This window comes from Ixodes scapularis, unplaced genomic scaffold (genome assembly GCF_016920785.2).
Source record: "Ixodes scapularis isolate PalLabHiFi unplaced genomic scaffold, ASM1692078v2 PGA_scaffold13__105_contigs__length_92229423, whole genome shotgun sequence".
Taxonomy (NCBI): Eukaryota; Metazoa; Arthropoda; class Arachnida; order Ixodida; family Ixodidae; genus Ixodes; species Ixodes scapularis.
In genome coordinates this window covers 57240523-57259206 of record NW_024609839.1, presented here as the reverse complement: position 1 = coordinate 57259206, position 18684 = coordinate 57240523, and the positions used below count along the sequence as shown (strand labels likewise).

Below are 18684 nucleotides of genomic sequence, written 5' to 3'. Positions count from 1 at the left end.
GAAAGAACTTATGCCGAATCAAAACGTGATAAATAAGTTCAATTCGGGTAAGAAATCCACAGATTCTGAAATATTCTATCTTTAACAAAATATTTTCAAAATTGACTTCAACCGAAAAAGTGGAGACATAGCTATATTCCCTGGAAGTATTATAGACGGCAATCATACGGTAGTAGTCAATACTAATTAGAACCCTAGAACGTATACTTTTTAATGCTATGCCCGACATTTTTTTTTTTTTTTGCATTAGGTTATATGAACCATCTTTGCAAATTCTTGAACTTGCAATCACCATAATATGCCGCCGTAATATTAGTCCAGAGGATGTTATAAGTGACTCGCAGCGTGCAACAAGAAGGACATGCTTATTTTAAAACTTTTATATTCTTCAAGAATAAGATGAATATCCCGCAGTCTTGCCTATGAGCGTTTTGTGCTTATGGCATGTTATACTTTCCCTATCTATAAAATTAAAACAAAGTGCTCGCATATTGTACGAATAGCCACAAAGGGGAATATAGTATTTTTCATAAAATACTGCTGCCAGAAAGTCATATATACCCTAGTAAATTAATCTGATATGAATAAACATTTCTCTGTCAATTAAACGCATAGGATCAAATAGGATCATATAAAAGCATAAAATAACCTTATAAGATCATATAAGGAAAATAGAATATTATCTGAGAAGTTAAAAGTAACTTCTTATCAGTTTGGTATAACTTCTTATATTATCTTATATCGCTTTTATGTACTCTCATAAGGTTCTCGTATGCTCTTCGCATCGATAACAACGACATGAAAAGATCATTGAGAGAGACCATTAGGATAAAGACGTCTGCCGAATGCATCAGTCAAACATCCGTCCACTTAAGTTCAGACGCCGAAACTATTTTGCGGCTGACTGGTTTGAGGGAACCGGGATGACATCGGGGTGTCGCGGTGCGTGTGTGTTGACAGGAGATTTGTCGGCGGCTTTGTGACTGGTTTGGGAGCACCGGAGTGACCTCGGGATGTCGCTGTGTATGAGCGTTAACACAAGATTTGTCGGCAAATTCGAGTTGGCGACGTCTGAGCTTATTTTTGACCGGAATGTACGGGGGCCTGGGAAAAGGAAGAGGGAAGGGGTAAGGGGTTTTGGGAAAAGGAAGGGAAAAACAGGGGGACAAAGGGTGGCGAGTGACATGTATGTTTGTACTATGAAATAAAGTTTGTAGCTGCGTTTGAGACTTCGTCCGCGTCGTTGTGTGTTCGTCCCTGGTCCGTATCCCCAGTCTCGGGTTTACAACTATGCTCAATTTACACCAGCTAGCCTGCACCCTCACCATTGCCACATTCTGATTCCCTTCGCGCTGACTCATCTATCGACTTCCAGGTGATTCAACGTCGGTCCAGATATGAAGCCCAGAACAACTACTTCGAGAAAGACATCAAACATTACGAGAGTGGATTTATAACACAGGAGGGAGCTTCGTGGATAGGCAAGTAAAAATGTATAACTCCTTCTGTATTAGCATCTCAGAAAAGGCAACCCAAACCTGCAGCACAAAACAACTGCTTTGAAATGGCGACCTTAGAAATTGCAAAGGTAGCGCGACAGCTTTTTATCACAGGAATGACTAGTTCGGGGTAGTCGCTTCCGGACCAGTTTTTTCGGACCGGAGGCAGAGTCACTTGGTCCCTGAGCTAGTCAGCAGCGCCTCGAACATCCGGCACTTCTGCGGCAGTTGCAACAAACATGCCTGTCATTTCGCGGCAACGTAACTAGATTTGCTATAACTAACGTTTGGTCGCTGTAAGGAGCATGAATAAAGAGCCACAGAGGTTTCTGTGGTAGCTCTGATCAGCGCTATTTAATAGTACTAATTTCTCTATAACAAGCAGCATCCATGTTTGAAGGAGCCCCCCCCCCCCCCCCCAAATAAACTCAATCTCATAGCCAAACCGTGGCTTATGACTTCACAGGTATTGTACCGCAAAAAAAAAAAAAACAAAAAAAAACGCATCTTTACGTGGTGAATGATGTTGATTGGGGCGAAGCTTTGGTGGTGCGTGTCTGCGTAGACGCTGAGCCGCAGCATGCCGAGCCTTTCGTTCGTTTTCATCCATGTCATTCTGCGGTCAAATGCTCAAATGCGTAAATAACCCCTTTCCACACCACACATTCTCTTTCTGACATGGATGAAAACGAACGAATGGCTCGGCATGCTGCGGCTCAGCGTCTATGCAGACAAGCACCACCAGAGCTTCGCCCCAATCAACATCATCCACCACGTGGAGATGCGGTGGTTTTTTTTGTCGTACACGAGCACGGGAGCACGTGCTCACGTGCTCGTGAGCACGTGAGCGCGTAAGTTCACGAGCAGGAGCACGAGCCCCCGACGCCGGACATCGGACGGACATACGGACATGGCTAGCCCGTAAGGAGCTTCGCCCCTAAAACTCGAGTGAGTGAGCCCCAATGCAGCGATTGTTCTTTCATTGTACGGTTCCGAAAGACGAAGGCCGATATCACTAATCTTTCTCTTGGCCGAAAATTACGCACAAGGAGCTGTGCGACAACAAATATGCTAAAGCAGCGAAACACGAACCCGACCGCATTGGAAAATTCTATCTAAATTCATACAGAAAGTCTTACGAAAAGGCATTTCCCGTATACTTTTGTGTGGGAAGGCATACAGGAAGTACTTCGTATGCACTTGCAAATAGTAATCCGAAATGTGCAGCTAAATCCTGCATAGTTTCATACGAGAAGTCAAACAGGTAATGAATCATAGTTCACATAACAGTCATTAGAGGCACAATCCTAGTCTCTACAAAATAAGCCCTAGCATCTTTTCACTGTTATGCATACAGTGCTCCAATTCACTTCGTTTTGAATGGGAATCGGGCACTAAAAATATTTCTGAGTATAGAGCGGGTTATGACCGCTGTGGCGGGCGATCCTTTTCAAGGATTTGGCAACAGTGACGACGGACGCCTTACACCGCCAACCGCAACATCACCAGCCACAACTAATGCGACACTTACATCAACAACGGACGTCATTTCCGCTGGTGGGGATGACGTCCTATCAGGATCCCTTTTGTGTGTATGGACCCTGTATACCTATGCAGGCTCCTGTGTCTTCGTATGGCAAGGGCAGAGTTAAAGGAGGGAGGTAGGGGAGCCCGCCCCCCCCCCCTCTCCTTAAATCCCCAAAGTCAAATTTTTTTTAAAGTAAAATCATTGATAAACACCAGCCAAAAGTTTAGTTTTTGGCGCCATAGCAAATATTGGGTCAACACATTATATCGGGGCGACGTTTCGGCCGTAACGCGTCCTAACTGTTTTACTTTTTCACAAAACGTTGCTGTCTCTATGGGACCCCCGGCACCCTCAATCTGTCAACGACAGCTTTTTTGCCCGGGGACCCACAGCACTGCGTTAGAAGATAAAATTGAATTGATTGAATATCTCAACAGACTCACCCCCCCCCGCCCCCCCTCCGCCCGCCGAGTGGCCAAAGCCCCTCCCAGGCCTGACCCATAAATCCGCCCCTGGGGTATACCTACACAGAATCCTGTAAGTGGGTATGGGCCCCATATACCTACACAAGACGCCGTATCTAATAACACCATATGAAATTTATACAAGATCCCTTAGTAGGAATATACACATTTTCCACAAGGGAGCAGCCATTTTGAATGTCGTCACTTCTGGCATGCGGTAAAACATCGTTTTCGTCTCTCCACGCCCCTGGAAGGTGTGCACGAAAAATGCGTGATCGTCACACATTTTTTTGCCTGACCTATGTTTTCTTGCATATTCCAGGTTGAAATGTTGTATTACTTTTTTGTCCCGTATACCAGACACGGAACCCACGTGACTGAGAACGACAGGAAACAAGAAGCGTCTATGTATAGACCGACCCGCTGTTTACGAACAAGCCCGCGTTTGCCCACACAAGGTGTGGGCACTGCGCATGCCCAGAAACGAAATTCGCGTAAAGGGAAGCATCTGCGCATGCGCAGTGCCGTCGACAGTGCCACCGCAGCTGCGTCACGTCAGGGCCGCGTGTTAATCTACAAGATTTTTTTTTTTTTTTACAAGCGCGTGGCTTTATCTGTTCGGTTGCGCGAGAACACGTGCAAGCGATCAAAAAGATCAAATCTGATGCTTCCGTCAACAGCTTTGACAGCGTATTACCCTAAGTATGAAAGAGATTATTCGCAACTTTCAGCGATGGTGGCACCGCGGTGTGAGAATCGCGCTCCCTAGCTCCTGGATGATCGGCTTCACAATAAAGGTGCTTGCCTACACCTATCCTGGCATGAAAGAAATAAAATAAGCTCTAATTCTGCTCGTATATTGCAAAACTAGAATTACTTAGGCGTCGCTGACACACCCTCGTACTGCTGTTCTACGACAATCAGCCAAATGGCGGCCATTTTTACAGGCGCCAGTGCGCACCCCTATAGGTCGTGAAAGTTGCGATTAGGCGAGCTATGGTGGGGAGGACGGAAGTGACGGCGGCTCCCGAGAGCTCCCGAGAAGCAACTCTTGGAGAGAAAGAGAGAGAAACATCTTTATTGGACCGAGCTAATTACGACGTCTTCTTAAACGCCGTCGATGGAAGTGGTTCTCTCTTCACGGGACCCATATGCTTCCCTAGCCGTCTGGCCCCTGGAGATCAGGACGAGCTGGTCTTCAAGTGCGGGGCTGGTTAGCAAGGTATCCTATCGCACGGTAAGGGAGGATGAGGGAGTGGGTGGGGTGGTGGGGGCGGTAAGAGGTGTGGGGAGGGGGGGGGGGTGGCTTGACAAAATCTCATGCTCCAATGACGTGTTGGAGTGTGCCTAACTGAGTCCTCCAGAAATTACATTCCTTCTCGTACCTTCCCGGGTACATCTTGTTTTGAAGGTAAGGGTGCGGGAAAGATTCTGTCTGTACCTGCCTATAAATCGCTTGCTGTTCTCTGCTAAGCGATTTGTGAGGATCGGGGTAACCTCGCCTTTCCATCCTGTAATGGTTCGCAATGTCGCTATCATCAATTACGGACCGTGGCTCACCTTCCTCTACCCGGTGTTTCATCTCTCGGGCAAACTGGTGGGCAAGTTCGTTGCCCTCCAGCGCAGATTGAGCCGGAGTCCTTATCAACTCAACGTTCCTTTCAGGTACACATCACGACACTGTTAGCGCAAACACGACATCGGCGCTTTTTCGCAATTTGTCCAGAAAAAGAATTAGTGGACTCATACTTTTACCTTTTATATTAGAGCCCTAGACGAGGTCTTTCTATAACAATAATATCTTTGATGGCAGCCTTTCCGTTCTAAGAGAAAAACACAAAAAACTGGCGATCGCTTCTTCGCGCCAACAGTGTCACGCTCTGTACGTCGCGTTTATTTTGAGAATGTATTGCCGCAAGAGGCACCCACCCCTTCCTTTAGCTGTTATATGCCTTTTGCGAGTCAGTGACAATTCTTCCCACTTTGGGCTGCGCGAGTGCTAGAGCTATTGCGACCTCTTCTGCCGATTTCGGAAAAGACGTCTTGATGGAGGTGCAGGTCACAAGCACATCCCCCGTCGTAACCGCCGGCGTGCTTTCGATGAAAACTTGGGTAACGAAGCGTATGTGTAGAAAGTGACCCCCTCTTCCTCTTCTTCTATTTGATCTAAAGTCTCCGTCAAGGCCGCTATACGAGCCGCTCTGCGGCCGTCGTTACGACCCTGCCTCATGTTTCGAGGCAGCGGCTTAGAGTCGATTTTATGCTCCCATAGCCTGGGTAACGGCCCCGTTTCCTTCCGATCTGCCTCTTGCCAGCCAAACTTGGCAAGAACGCGACGTCTTGCCAAAGTATGACTGAGCCGAACTCTTTGATTAGACAGATGAGCTTCTTTTAACTCTTCAACGACGTTGTGCTTGGCCATGCCGAGAAGCTTGTCGGTCGACGAATGCTTCGGCATGCTCAGCGCCATCTTGGTTGCCTTGCGTATAATAACGTTCAACTGCACCCTGTATTTCTTGAGCAACTTGAGGTACGGCGTCGCTTAAACGATGCGCGACTTCACGAAGGCCTGGACGAACGTCAATGCACCATCTTCCTTGAATTCTCTTCTACACACGCTGGCGCTGTCAGAATGTTCTACACACAGAACCTTCTACGCCGAATCTTCCAGAACCCCACGCGTGTACATAAGGGGCTCCGCGTGGCGAGCCGCAGTTAGTTTCGCCTCAGCGTTCGATCTTGCTGCTTCGCCGCCTTCGACACCCGCGACGCTCTGTTGTTATCATTCTTTTTCCTTTTATTTGTGGGCACAGGTTGGCCCCATTAAACGTTCAGTTTACTCAGTCATTCGCCGCCTCATCACTTGCCATTCGTGACATTGTGGTGGAGGTGCGGGGTACCGCATGCCCGTGCAGCGCACCCCCCCCCCCCCCCCCCCAAGTTCCCGCAGTACAAGTCCGAACCCCAGTTTCGGAGGACCCGACGAAGACCAGATCAAGACCCGATCAGATCGCCGCATCCAAGGTCTACACCTGGAACACGGACTTCTGCCACCCACGACCAAGCCGAAGAAGACGACGATGGCCACCCAGGCGCCGACCCCGGCCTCTTCTGCCGTCGCATACCTGCCGGTCACACCCAGAACACCAACGCCTTTTCACGGAGACGTCCACGAGGACATTTAAGACTGGCTGACAAATTCAGCGCGTATCCCGCCACAACGGATGGACAACTGAGTTTACCGTCGGCAGCGAGCGGAGGACCTTCTCCAAACAAGAGTGCAGGGCCCCAACGAAAGCGTGACCAGCTTCGTAGAGGATGTCATGCGCCTATGCGCCCGAGCCGATCCGGAGGCAGCCGAGGAGAAGAAGCTTCGCGTCCGCATGCGTGGCGTGAAGGCTGAAATTTTTGGGAGCCTTGTCCACAATCCCCCGACAACAAGTCCACGGTTTTGTGGCTGAAGCCACTAAGATCGAGCGCGCGCTGTCGGCCCGAGCAAGCTATTACCATCGACTCGCCGGCGTGCCTGCTCCTCCAACCGCCGTATCTTGCCGACTGGACCTGAATACCACCGGTGTCGACGGCCTTCGGAAAATTGTCTGCGACATTGTCCGTGAAGAAATACGCAAGATGCTCCCCGCCGCGGATCGCCCATCCTGACTGTCGCTCGCTGAGGTTGTTCGAGAGGAGGTTTACAGAGCTTTCCAACCTGAAGTCCTGATCAACACGACGACGCCAGAGGAACCAACATTGAGCTACGCCACCATAGCCCGACGACCCCCCCCCCCCCCCCCCCCCTTCCCCCAAGCTAACCGCCAAGCCACGGCGCCACCACAGCGAGACACACCGATGCCGTTGCATCCTCGTCACCGGGAAGGAAGGAGAACTCCAGTATGTCCGCCCGGAACAACTATCGCCGAGAAAAATCGACGTGTGGAGGATGGCCGATCGACGCCCGTTGTGCTACCACTGCGGGTAAGCCGACCATATCTACCTCCGCTGCCCCTACCGGCAAATAGGGCTGCGTATCTTCCATCCGAACGATCCACGTCCACGCTACGGTGAACGACCGCAGGAGATCGAAGAATACCTCCGACGACCTCAGTCTCCCCCGCCTGCAGCTCGCCGCGTCTCCCGGTCGCCATCGCCACGACGTACAGCAACACCGACGCACCAACCCCGACGTGAAAGCCCGTCGCCCCTCGTTCCTCGCCGGGGAAACTAGGCGCGGCAACCCCTGGAGGTGGAGTTGCCGAAGACGACCGACGCCAAGATCCACCACAAACGTCGGAGGGCCCCCACTCAAACATTACCAGAGACCGAAACGACGCTCCTGCAACGGTGAAGAATGTCGTTATCGACGGCCACGACGCGTCGGCTCTCGTCGACACTGAGCAGACTACTCCGTTCTGAGTGGGAGGCTCTCCCAACGCCTTCGGAAAGTGACGACGCCGTGGGATGGCCCACAGATACGGACCGCCGGGGGACATCTCATCACGCCCGTCGGAAGATGCACTGCTCCCGCCGAGATTCACGGCGAGACGTGTCCTGTGAAATTGGCTATTCTATAAGACTCTGCCAGAGACGTCATCCTCGGCATGGATTTTTGTGCGAATACGGCGCTCTTATCGACCCTGGTAAAAACAGATTGACGCTGCGTACACCTGTTCCACCTTCAGGGACACCCCAAACAGCGTCAGCTGCCGCCCGAGTCGCTGCCGACCACGTTACCCTGCCGCCGCGATCCAGTGTCGTCGTAACCGTCGTGACTGATGCAGCTATCCGCGGCGACATTCTTCTGGAGAGAAACCTTCAATTGGTCCTGGGAAGAGGAATAGGCGCTGCGAGAGGAGTAGCTGAACTTTAGGATGGCCGCACTGTAGTCCTCGTGACGAACTTCCGAAATGAAACGCAACATATCACGAAAGGTGCAGCCGTGGGTCACGTCGAGGAACTCCGGAGCTCCGCCCAAATCGCTGGGATTACTGAAGAATCCTTGCCACCTCAGCAAGACAGTACGTCGCCAGCGCAGCTCGACATTGACCCTAAGCTTCCGGGCCCGAAAAAACGGCAGCAGATCGACCTCCTCGCCGAGTACACCGACTGCTTTGCGACATCGTAGAAGGTACGCCAAATCGCTATTGCGAAGCACCGCATCATTACCTAGGACGACGCGCGCCCTGTGCATCGATCGCCGTACAGAGTCTCCGTAAAACAAAGGAAGGTAATCCAGGAGCAAGTTCAAGAGATGCTGAACGACGACATAATCCAGCCTTCAAGCAGTCCCTGGGCCTCTCCAGTCGTACTGGTTAAAACGAAGCAGTGAACGCTTAGGTTCTGTGTGGACTACCGGCAGCTGAACACGGTAACGAAAAAAGATGTATATCCACTCCCCCGCGTCGACGACACGTTAGACCGGCTGCGCCACTCTCAATAATTTTCATCGATGGTTCTGAAGAGTGGCGTCTGGCAAATCGAAGTCGACGAGCGCGACCGAGAGAAGAGAGCTTTCGTCACGACGGATGGCCTGTACGAGTTCAATGTGATGCCTTTCGGCCTATGCACGGCGCCAGCAACTTTCCAGCATGTCATGGACACCGTACTGGCAGGACTGAAGTGGCAGAGCTGTCCCGTGTACCTCGAGGACGTCGTAGTGTTTTCCGGCAACTTTGACGAGCACTTGCGACGTCTCCGAGCTGTTCTCTAAGCAATACGAACCGCCGGACTCACTCTCCAACCGTCAAAGTGTCGCTTCGCTTATGACGAACTGAAGTTCCTAGGTTACGTGGTTAGTAACGAAGGCGTTTGCCCGGACCCAGAAAAGACTCGCGCTGTCGCAGCATTTCCAGCGCCGGCAGACAAGAAGGCCGTACTCAGGTTCCTTGGACCATGTGCCTACTATCGGCGAATCGTTCGGGATTTCGCTAGGATTTCTGCACCGCTCACAAACCTTGCGAAGGACGCGGAGAAGTACGAATGGATTGAGGAGCAGCAGCAGACATTCGACGAGCTGAAGCGACGACTCCAGACTCCTCGTGTTCTTGGACATTTCGATCAGGATGCGGAAACCGAGATCCACACGGACGCAAGTAACGCAAGACTCTGCGTGGTACTGGTTCAACTACAAGAAGGCACCGACCGAGTAATCGCCTATGCAAGTCGGACACTATCCACGGCGGAGAAAAATTGCTCCACGACTGAGAAAGAACGCCTTGCGGTCGTCTGGGCAATCACGAAGTTTCGTCCGTACTTGTACGAGAGCCCGTTCCGCGTAGTCATGGACCACCATTCGCTCTGCTGGCTTGTCAGCCTCAAGGACCCGTCAGGACGTCTCACTAGATGGAGTCTCCGGCTAAAAGAGTTCAACATGACTCTGGTCTACAAGTCCGGCCACAAGCACAGCGACGCCGACTGCCTGTCTCAAGCGCCCGTCGAAACACCTTCCGGCAGCAGCGACGACAATGAAGACGAGTGCTTCGTAGGCGCAGTGAACATTGACGACATGGCACGCCGTCAACAAGACGATCCTAAACTGCGCGCACTAATAGAGCACCTGGAAGGGCGCGGGAGTACCATGCCACGTGTTTTCTCACGAGCCCTGTCGAACTTCGTGATGTGACAAGGTGTACTCTACAAGGAGAACTTCAGGGACAACAACTTGTCCTGGCTGCTGGTAATTCCGACCGAACTTCAAGAGATCTTCGAAGCCTGCCCCGACGACCCAACGTCCGGACACCTTGTTTACAGCCGGGCACTGGCCCGTATTCGTGAAAAGTATTACTGGCCCAAGCTCCCCAAGACCCTCCACCTATACACACGATCATGCCACGAGTACCAGCGACGCAAGAAACCTCCGATGAGGCCGGCCAGACCCCTGCAGCCAATTTCTCCTCCAACTGCACCCTTTCAGCAGATCGAAATGGATCTACTCGGCCTTTTTGCGACGTCGACGTCGGGGAACCGGTGGATCATCATCGCCACAGATTATCTCACCCGGTACTCCGAAACGAAAGAACTTCCTGCAGAGATTGTTGTCGAAGTTGCCAAGTTTTTCATCGAGTCCATCGTCCTCCGGCACGGCGCTCCCGAAATCCCAATCTCAGACCGTGGATTATCATTCATGTCCCAGCTGTCGCAAGAAGTCCTTCTTCTCAGCCACACCAGCCATCATCGCACCACGGCGTACCACCCGCAGACCAACGGGCTGACGGGGAGACTCAACAAGACCATTGCCGATATGACCCCCATCTACGTCGACGTCGAGCACAAGACATGGGACGAAGTGTTGCCGTACGTCACGTTTGCCTACAAAACGGCCGTGCATGAGACCATTGGGGTGACACCCTTTCAACTGGTTCATGGCCGCAAAGTAACGACAATGCTGGACGTGATGTTACTCCAAGAACCGGCTGTCGACGGAAGCGACGACGCCCAGATGGTTGCCCAACGGGCAGAAGTCCGTCAGCTCGCCAGACTCCGGATTAAAGCTCAACAACGCGTCGACTTTGGCCGCTACACCCTTCGTCGTCGGGACGTCCACTTCGAGCCCGCAGACAGGGTCCCCATTCGTCGCCGTGGCCTCAGCGAGAAACTCCTGAAACGGTATTTCGGACCCTACAAGGTACTTCGTCGACTCGGAGATCTGAACTACGAGGTGATGTCCGACGGAACAAGAACATCATCACGCCGTCCACCACGGCCTGAATGAAGCCGTACTACGCTCGATAGGACTGTGGACCTTATGTGTTCCAAATGATTATTTAGTCTACTTTCCTTTTTATTTGCTCTGTTTTGTTTTGTGTTGCATCGGGGCGATGCACTTTTTTAAAGTGGGGAGTGATGCCGCGAGCGCAGCTGACCAAGCAGGCAGTGCGCTCGTGGCCTAACGGTTATCGGGCGTGCCTTCCACGCAGAAAGCTAGAGTCCTGGTCGCGAGGACGCATTTTTTTTTGACGCTGACGTAAAGTTCTGGAAAATTGGAGAACCGTGCTGCTTGTTCGAGGTCAGAATGTTCTACACGCAGAACCTTCTATGCCGAATCTTCCAGAACCCCACGTGTGTACATAAGGGGCTCCGCGTGGCGAACCGCAATTAGTTTCGCCTCAGCGTTCGATCTTACTGCTTTGCCGCCTTCGACGCCCGCGACGTTTTAGTTTTATTTTTGGGCACAAGTTCGCCCTATTAAACATTCAGTTTACTCAGTTATTCGCCGCCTCATCACTTGTCATTCGTGACAATATCATCTTCTGAAACCTGGCTCCAGAGTTCTTCCACCCAAATGGTAGTCGGTTATATTCGTACACGTCGATTGGTGTTACAAAGGCAATAAAGGACTTGATGTGTTCCTGTAGAGGGACCTGCCAATAGCCTTCGCAGAGATCGATCCTGTAGAACCAGGAGCGCGTCCTGTCTGGGAATTGATTTGGTGATAATTTGTGCAGAAACGAAATGTGCCATCTTCTTTAGAGGCTATGGTGATTGGGGATGACAACGTTGACGTCAAGGGTCTGATGATCCTGGCATCTAGCACTCCTTACACTTCCCGCTTAAGCCATAATTTCTTTTCGTGCGACATGCTGTAGGGTTTTTTCCGCACTGCAGGAGTGTCGCGTAGTTTGAATGGAACCTCAATAACCGATGTTGCTGGTGGATATGATTCTACACATATCAAATCTGGGAATGATGTTGGTACGTCCTTAGACCTCTTCACAGTTCTGACCATTTGACCTGGAGCAGCAGGTGAGCTCTCCGCATCCTTGTCTAGCGTTACTTCGTCCTTACAGGCTATGTTCATTTGGAAGCGCTTCATGTCGAGTCGTGATAAAACGAACACGAGCTCGACGTCTTCTGCGGCGAGTGCCTTGACCGGGATTTTCTTTCCCTTAAACTGACTTCCAACGTCGTCCAGTTTTGCATTAGCTTAACATTGTCATCATAGCTGTAAACTTCGATGGGCAGCCGACTTCGTATCTTTTCTGGGTCCACGATATTCTTGTTGACAAGGCTGATGGATGCTCCAGTATCAACTAAGGCATCCACGTGTCTCCCACTGACGATAACAGGGGCATAAAGGGTGTTGTATTTAACCAAGTAGACGGTCGCTTTCTTCGTCATCGGGAGGGACTGTGCTCCCTCTTTTATTAGATTTCCGTCTGGTCGTTAGCACCGCTGTTTACGATGCGGTGGCATGTATCGAAGCACGCGCATTGTGGCCCTTCCACAATGCGATGGCACGCGCATGCATTCGCACGTGCTTCGTGGCTGACTGAATTGGGTCTTGTCTTCATTTAAGGCTTGTTACTTGCCCGGTTTACTGGAAGCTCGTGGCCGCTGTGGGTGTTGACGATCGCGCTTCTGAGCTTCGTTAGTGGTCGTTGTTGTCTGTGGGGAATGGAGTGGTCCACGAACACAACCTTCAGTGAATCCAGAAGGTCCTCAATGGTCTTTGGAGAGTGCGCTCTCACTTGTCTTTGTGCCTCTTTGCTCATCCTGTGGATGACCAGTGCGACGATCGATGTTTCGGGTAAATTAGAATCGGCGAGCTGTACAAGTCGCTGTTTCTCATAAAAGTAATCTAGTAGGCTGCCTTCTCGATGTTTGTAAAATATTGCCTTATCCCACGTTCAACCGCATTTTGTCAGAAGATATTGTGAAGCTCTCCTTCCACGTATCCCACGAATCGCACCCACATGAAATTCGTACCACTTTTTCGCATTCCCTGCGAGAAAGAGCCTTCAATTCGTGATCCGCCCGCTGTTTTTTGTCCAGCGGTTTTTCTCACAGGAATATTTGTAGAAGTTCAGCCACGTAGAAGCAGCTGAAGATTCGCCGTCAAACATATCTGGCTTTACTGTCTTTTCCCGCCTACGTTCTTCCACTTTCATAGTTTCTAACATGGTGGTCATGAACTGCCTCTGGTGTTGTATTTGAGATACTTGCAACTGCAGCAGCTGAGCAACAACCGATGCCAAGTCTCCACCGGCCGAAATCACTTCACCAGAAGTAGTGGTCGGCTTCTGAAACCACTCCTAAAATTCCTGCACTATGATGTTTAGTTTCAGCTTCCGTTATAGAAGTTCTTTCGGCGACAACTTCGCTTTCCTGGCGATGAAGGAGATAAGTTCTATGCTGTTAGCTTCCCGGGCCATTGGAACTGTTTCCTCACCGTTTAGCTGGTAGCTCTCCAGTATTGGCTGTCCTTCTTTGCCAACCGTCAAAATTAAAGAAAACCACATTTTTCATGTGATCTTGTCGACTGCGCCAAGTGTAACGGTTCGTAGCACGCGTCATGATCAAAACTGGCGCTCTTTATTCTATCCACCTCTTCATCCTCTTCTTCTCTTTTTTTTTTATCAGGGTAGAAAAAAGGAAGCCAGAGAAATTCTCTATCATTCTCTATCCTGGCCTATCGCCACTTTCCTTCTTGTCTGACTCTTGGAACACTACACTTCTGTTCATGACTCTTCTGATCATGTTCGTATTTTGGTCCTTAGAAACCTTCATCTTTTCGATCGACGCCCCCGCCTTGCCGCTGTTCGGGAAGATGACACCCAGGACAGGATACGTGCTTGCGTGGTTGGCGTTATGCTTGTCCCGTCGATGGTGATGCCGACGTTCTCTTGTTCTCCTTTCTTTGTTCTTGGCTTGATGACGAGGAACTCCGACTTTTGTGCCGAGCAACTGAGGCCGCACGATTTAGCGAACTCGTGCACGGTCTTTGCCACTCCCTGAAGGGTCTCCTCCATCCAACTCTCCGACCCTGCCTTCGACGTCCACACAGTGATATCGTTTGCGTAGATAACATGATCTATGCCCTCTATGTCTTGAAGCAGGGCCGAGAGCGGGAGGAGTGCCAGGTTGAAGAGAAGTGGCGAGAAAACCGACTCTTGCGGGGTGCCTCTTTCTTCCAGGGCTATCGGTTTCGACTCCTTTTCTCCAATTTTGATCGTTGCCGTTCTATTGCTTAAGAAATCCTGTGCACACTTGAATGTTCGCTTTCCACACCCCGTTTGCCGCAGGTTACGGAGAATACTTGCATGTGTAACGTTATCGAAAGCCCCCTGAGATCGATCGCCAGGATAGCTCTTGGCGTAGGAGTCTTTGCTTTCCTGATTACCAGCTCGTGTAGTTGCACCAAGACGTCTTGCGTGCCCACGTGCCTCCGGAACCCGTACACGGTCGATGTCATCCTATCGGTGACGTCCAAATGCCTCTTAAAACCATACGCTCGACCACCTTCCCCACACACGACGTGAGGAAGATGGGGTGCAAGTTGTCGACGTGGGGTGGTTTCCCCGGCTTGGGAATGAAACGCACCTCCGCTTCTTCCACTCTTTTGGTAACGAACCCTTCTGCCAGGACGCGTTGGCGAGGTTCAGAAGGTCCGCTCGGCTTTCGACACTCATATTTTTAAGCATCTTGTGTGTAACGCCATTTATGCCTGGTGCGCTGCCTAGATTACTTTCATCGATGGCCGCAATCAGCTGCAGTTCGGTGAAGGCTTCGTCCATCTCGACGTTGCTATCCCCTTCGTACTCCAGAGTCGGATTACCTCTCTTCTCGGTCGTGAGGTATCTACTTGTGAGTTCACGGATGAGCTTCTCCCGTCCCCGTCGTAACTGTTGATCGTTCTTGTGAACTCTCGAGCGCTTTCCCTGTTACTTTTTAACGGATCTATCAGGTGCCGCAACAGTTTCGGAGTCTTCTTTGTAGACAGTGTGCCTTGCAGGTCTTCACACATTTTCATCCAATTTTCCCTGCATAGCTGCTGCGCATGCTAGGCCGCCTGCTTGTTAAGGTCATGTATACATCTCCGAAGCTTCTTGTTATGTCTTCGCCTCCTCCATCTTCGAGTAAGACCGTGCCTGCCCGCCCACACGTGGCTAAGCCTCCTGTCTACGAAGGGAACTCGCGTAGTCGTAGTAATCTTCTGTGTAAATTTCTTCAGAAACTTGCGTTGCTTCTTGGCCCATGCCTCATAAGTCTTGGTGTCTTGGTCCTCGTCCTTGCTTTCACAGTCTGCGCGTCTACGTAACCGGTCCGAGTCTGTAATGGTGGCTTGACCCAGTTTCGCCCTCATATCGATCCCCCCGAGGGTGACACAAATGATGTCGTGATCTGAGCCAAGATTCTCTCCCGTGTTACGCCAAGTAACGTCGAGGTTCCCCCGAACTAACGTTAGATAAGGAGTGGCGTCTCTGACCGGTGCTGGTGCCTGTCTTGGTCGGCACGCCCGGTTCGTTAACCACCTCCATGTCGTGATCCTCTGCAGCTTTTACCATTTGGTATCCTCTTTTGGACGAATATTTGTAACCCCACCCCGTGTAGGCCGCGTTGAAATTCCTACCACTAAGATCGGTTTCATTCTTGCTGCTGTAATGCAGTCCAATATGGTGCCTTCAAAGTCAATGACCCTGCTGGACGGTTGGCAACACGCATTCAGGACAAAAATGTTCTTGTCACCCCCCACTCTTCTGCTGTGAGTTTTCATGAGCGTATGTTCGCAGCCTCGCTGAGTGGTCACGTGCTGTGTGGCCGCCACGTTGCTGCGGACCAAGATCGCAGTACCCTTTTCGCTAGGGTCCGCATACGTTATGTATACCGCGAGCTTCGCCCGGCCGTTGGTCTCTTGTAACGCTATGATATCCGGTTACTGGTCCAATTTATCAACGTATAGTTGTAACTTCTGTATCTTGTTTATAACACTCCTACAGTTCTATTGAAGTAACGTCGCAGTCTATTTTTGTTTTCCTTTAGTCTTCGTCATTTTCTACTTTCTGAGCGGTAGATTTGCGCACGGAACCAACTTCTCGCGGCCTGACCTGTAGATTAACTCGTAATGGCTTCATCTTGGCAACCGTGAGATGCTTCATTTTCGCATGCAACGTCATGACTCTAACGGAGAGCTCTGTGCATTTGGCCTGCACATTTTTCATTCTTACTGTTAGACTGTTCACTGGCTCAGGCAATTGAGAAACTTGTTTGGAGATTTGTGTAAGCATGCTCATGACCGTCTCCATTGTCGGAGGAACGGCGGCCTCGGCCTTCTCTTCCTCCATGGAAACGAGTGCCATTTCTGTCGTTGGAGATTGCATCTCTAACTGCGTCAACTCCGGTGGCGTGATCAGCGCCGGTGGCGTGATCACCTTCGGCGCCGCCGGAGCGGCGAAGGTGGTGTCTCTCTTGGCTACGTTCCTTTTAGCTACACTGACGTCATTACCATTGTTCTTTGGTCTACTGAGTACCTCGATACACTCCATCATTGCCTCCATCTGATTGTTTTGGCTCTTGATTTGATTGCTCTGCCTCTCTACCTTTTGCTTGAGTTCCAAACAGTGTCAACACTCTGTCTCTGGAAGGGAAGGGGGAGCAAACGGGAGGGAAATTGCTATTCTTGAGAGCGGCGGGAAACCCCGCTGCCCGGCCCACCTGCTTCTCGGCGCGGTCGCTCGGCCGGGCCTTCGACTTGGACATCTAACGAGATTCGCGCCTGCGAGCCCCAGCTGCCGATGGTGACCTGGTAGCGCTCTTGCTTCTCCCTCGCCTTCTCTGGGAGCGGCTGCGACGCCCGTCCGACGCCTGCCACGTTATCTGCTGCCACGCTGGCACCCTCGGCTGCTGCTGCTGCATCTCTTCATCTCGTTGCTCACGTTCCCAACGCCGTTTACCAACGACGTATGGCGTCTTGAACCTTGCTTTACACTTCTTGTCTGTGGTGAGGTGGTTGTCCCCGCAGAGGCTGCAATTGGGGTTACTGCGGACGTGGCTTTCTTCGTGATTCTTCATTCCACGACCACGGCATATCCTGTCTTCTGGGTTTGGGCAAACGTCCATTTGGTGGCCGGGGGGACCACACCGGTAGCACATATCGATCTGCTTGCGATTCAGCGAACACTCGACCCACAGGTTGCCGTATTTGTGGTTCGGGACCTTGTCGCCGCCGAATGCGAAGATCACCGTCGTCGTCTTACCGATATGGTTGACTTGCACAGTTATAGTCTTGAAATAAGATTCTTCAATTTCTAGAATAGTGTCCGTCGACGGAACACCCCTGATGACGCCCTTAACGGTGCCGAGGGGAGCGGTCTCCTAGGCGCTGACGTCATGTGCAATGCCGTTGATAGTGAGGTTTCTGACTGCCGAGTAGCGGTCTGCTTTCTCTCGTTTATACGTACTAAAAACGACTATGTTTTGCTGTTAGTCCGGGAAGATGACGTTTGCGTTACCTCCTCGCCACTCACGTTCGCAGCTGGGGCGATGGCTCGGCTGATCTCGAATCTAGAAATTTCTCCAAGGTTCAGGCCTCCCCTGGGACGCATGACGATCTTGATATCTTGCCTTGGCAACACAGGCATCCTCGCTGTCTTGAGTGGCTTGCTCTTGAGATTTTTCCGCTGCGGGTGACGATGCCAGGCAGCCGCCGGTCCCCCGTTGACCGGCGTTAGGCAACTCTCGGAAGCGGCTCGCCAATTGCCTGCAGTGTCACTTCTCGCTTGTCCCGTGTCACTAGTTGTCGCGGGAATGGCAGTGGGAGGTATAAACGCTCATGCGGGCGTTCGCACTCGTTTTTCCACCTCCTTGCTCGCCCTCTTGCGGCGGGAACGCGAAGCGCTCTAGCGATCGCGCTCTACTCCGTTCACCCTTAAGTAGATTCACCCGCTCGTCACTAAGTGGGCGAATTTCGCTACACAAACCTGAGTTTCAGGAATGCACGAGAGTGTTGATTCTTTCGGAGGTTCATTACGAAGACGCAGTCTTGTACACGTTACTAAAAGAAAGTAATCGATTACAATTACTATTACTCTTGGCTAAAAAGTATTCGATTAGATTACTTGATTACTCGACGGCAAAAGTAATTGGACATTACTTGAAAAAGTAATCGTTACTTTTCCGATTACTTTACTGTGTGAAGACACGTCTTTAGCGCTCATAACAATGAACTACTTCCAACCTATATTTCATATTTGCACAAGTATTGAAGAAGAAAAACTGGCTCCCTCTTCGTGGTCGTTGCACCTTCACAATGTGGACACAAGCATAGAATTCGTTTGAAGACGTTTAATGATTTGGGCGTTCGCCAGTGCGTGTGTGCGTGTGGGGGGGGGGGGGGGGGAGCGGAGGGGGTTCTAGATCTTGTTAAGCTTGAGCAAGGGTTGTCGCTCAAAGTTTGCGTCGTTCATTTTATTATTCACAT

The 18684-nt window shown here is 51.0% G+C and overlaps 1 protein-coding gene across 1 annotated transcript in view; it reads left to right on the top strand.

The window, feature by feature from the left end:
- Positions 1-18684, top strand: part of LOC120848849 (techylectin-5A-like) — a 90870-nt gene that overhangs the window by 58987 nt on the left and 13199 nt on the right. The window contains exon 2 of the mRNA XM_040220886.1: positions 1376-1481. Within this exon, the coding sequence (XP_040076820.1) occupies positions 1376-1481 (106 nt within the window). The remainder of the gene's footprint in view (positions 1-1375; positions 1482-18684) is intronic.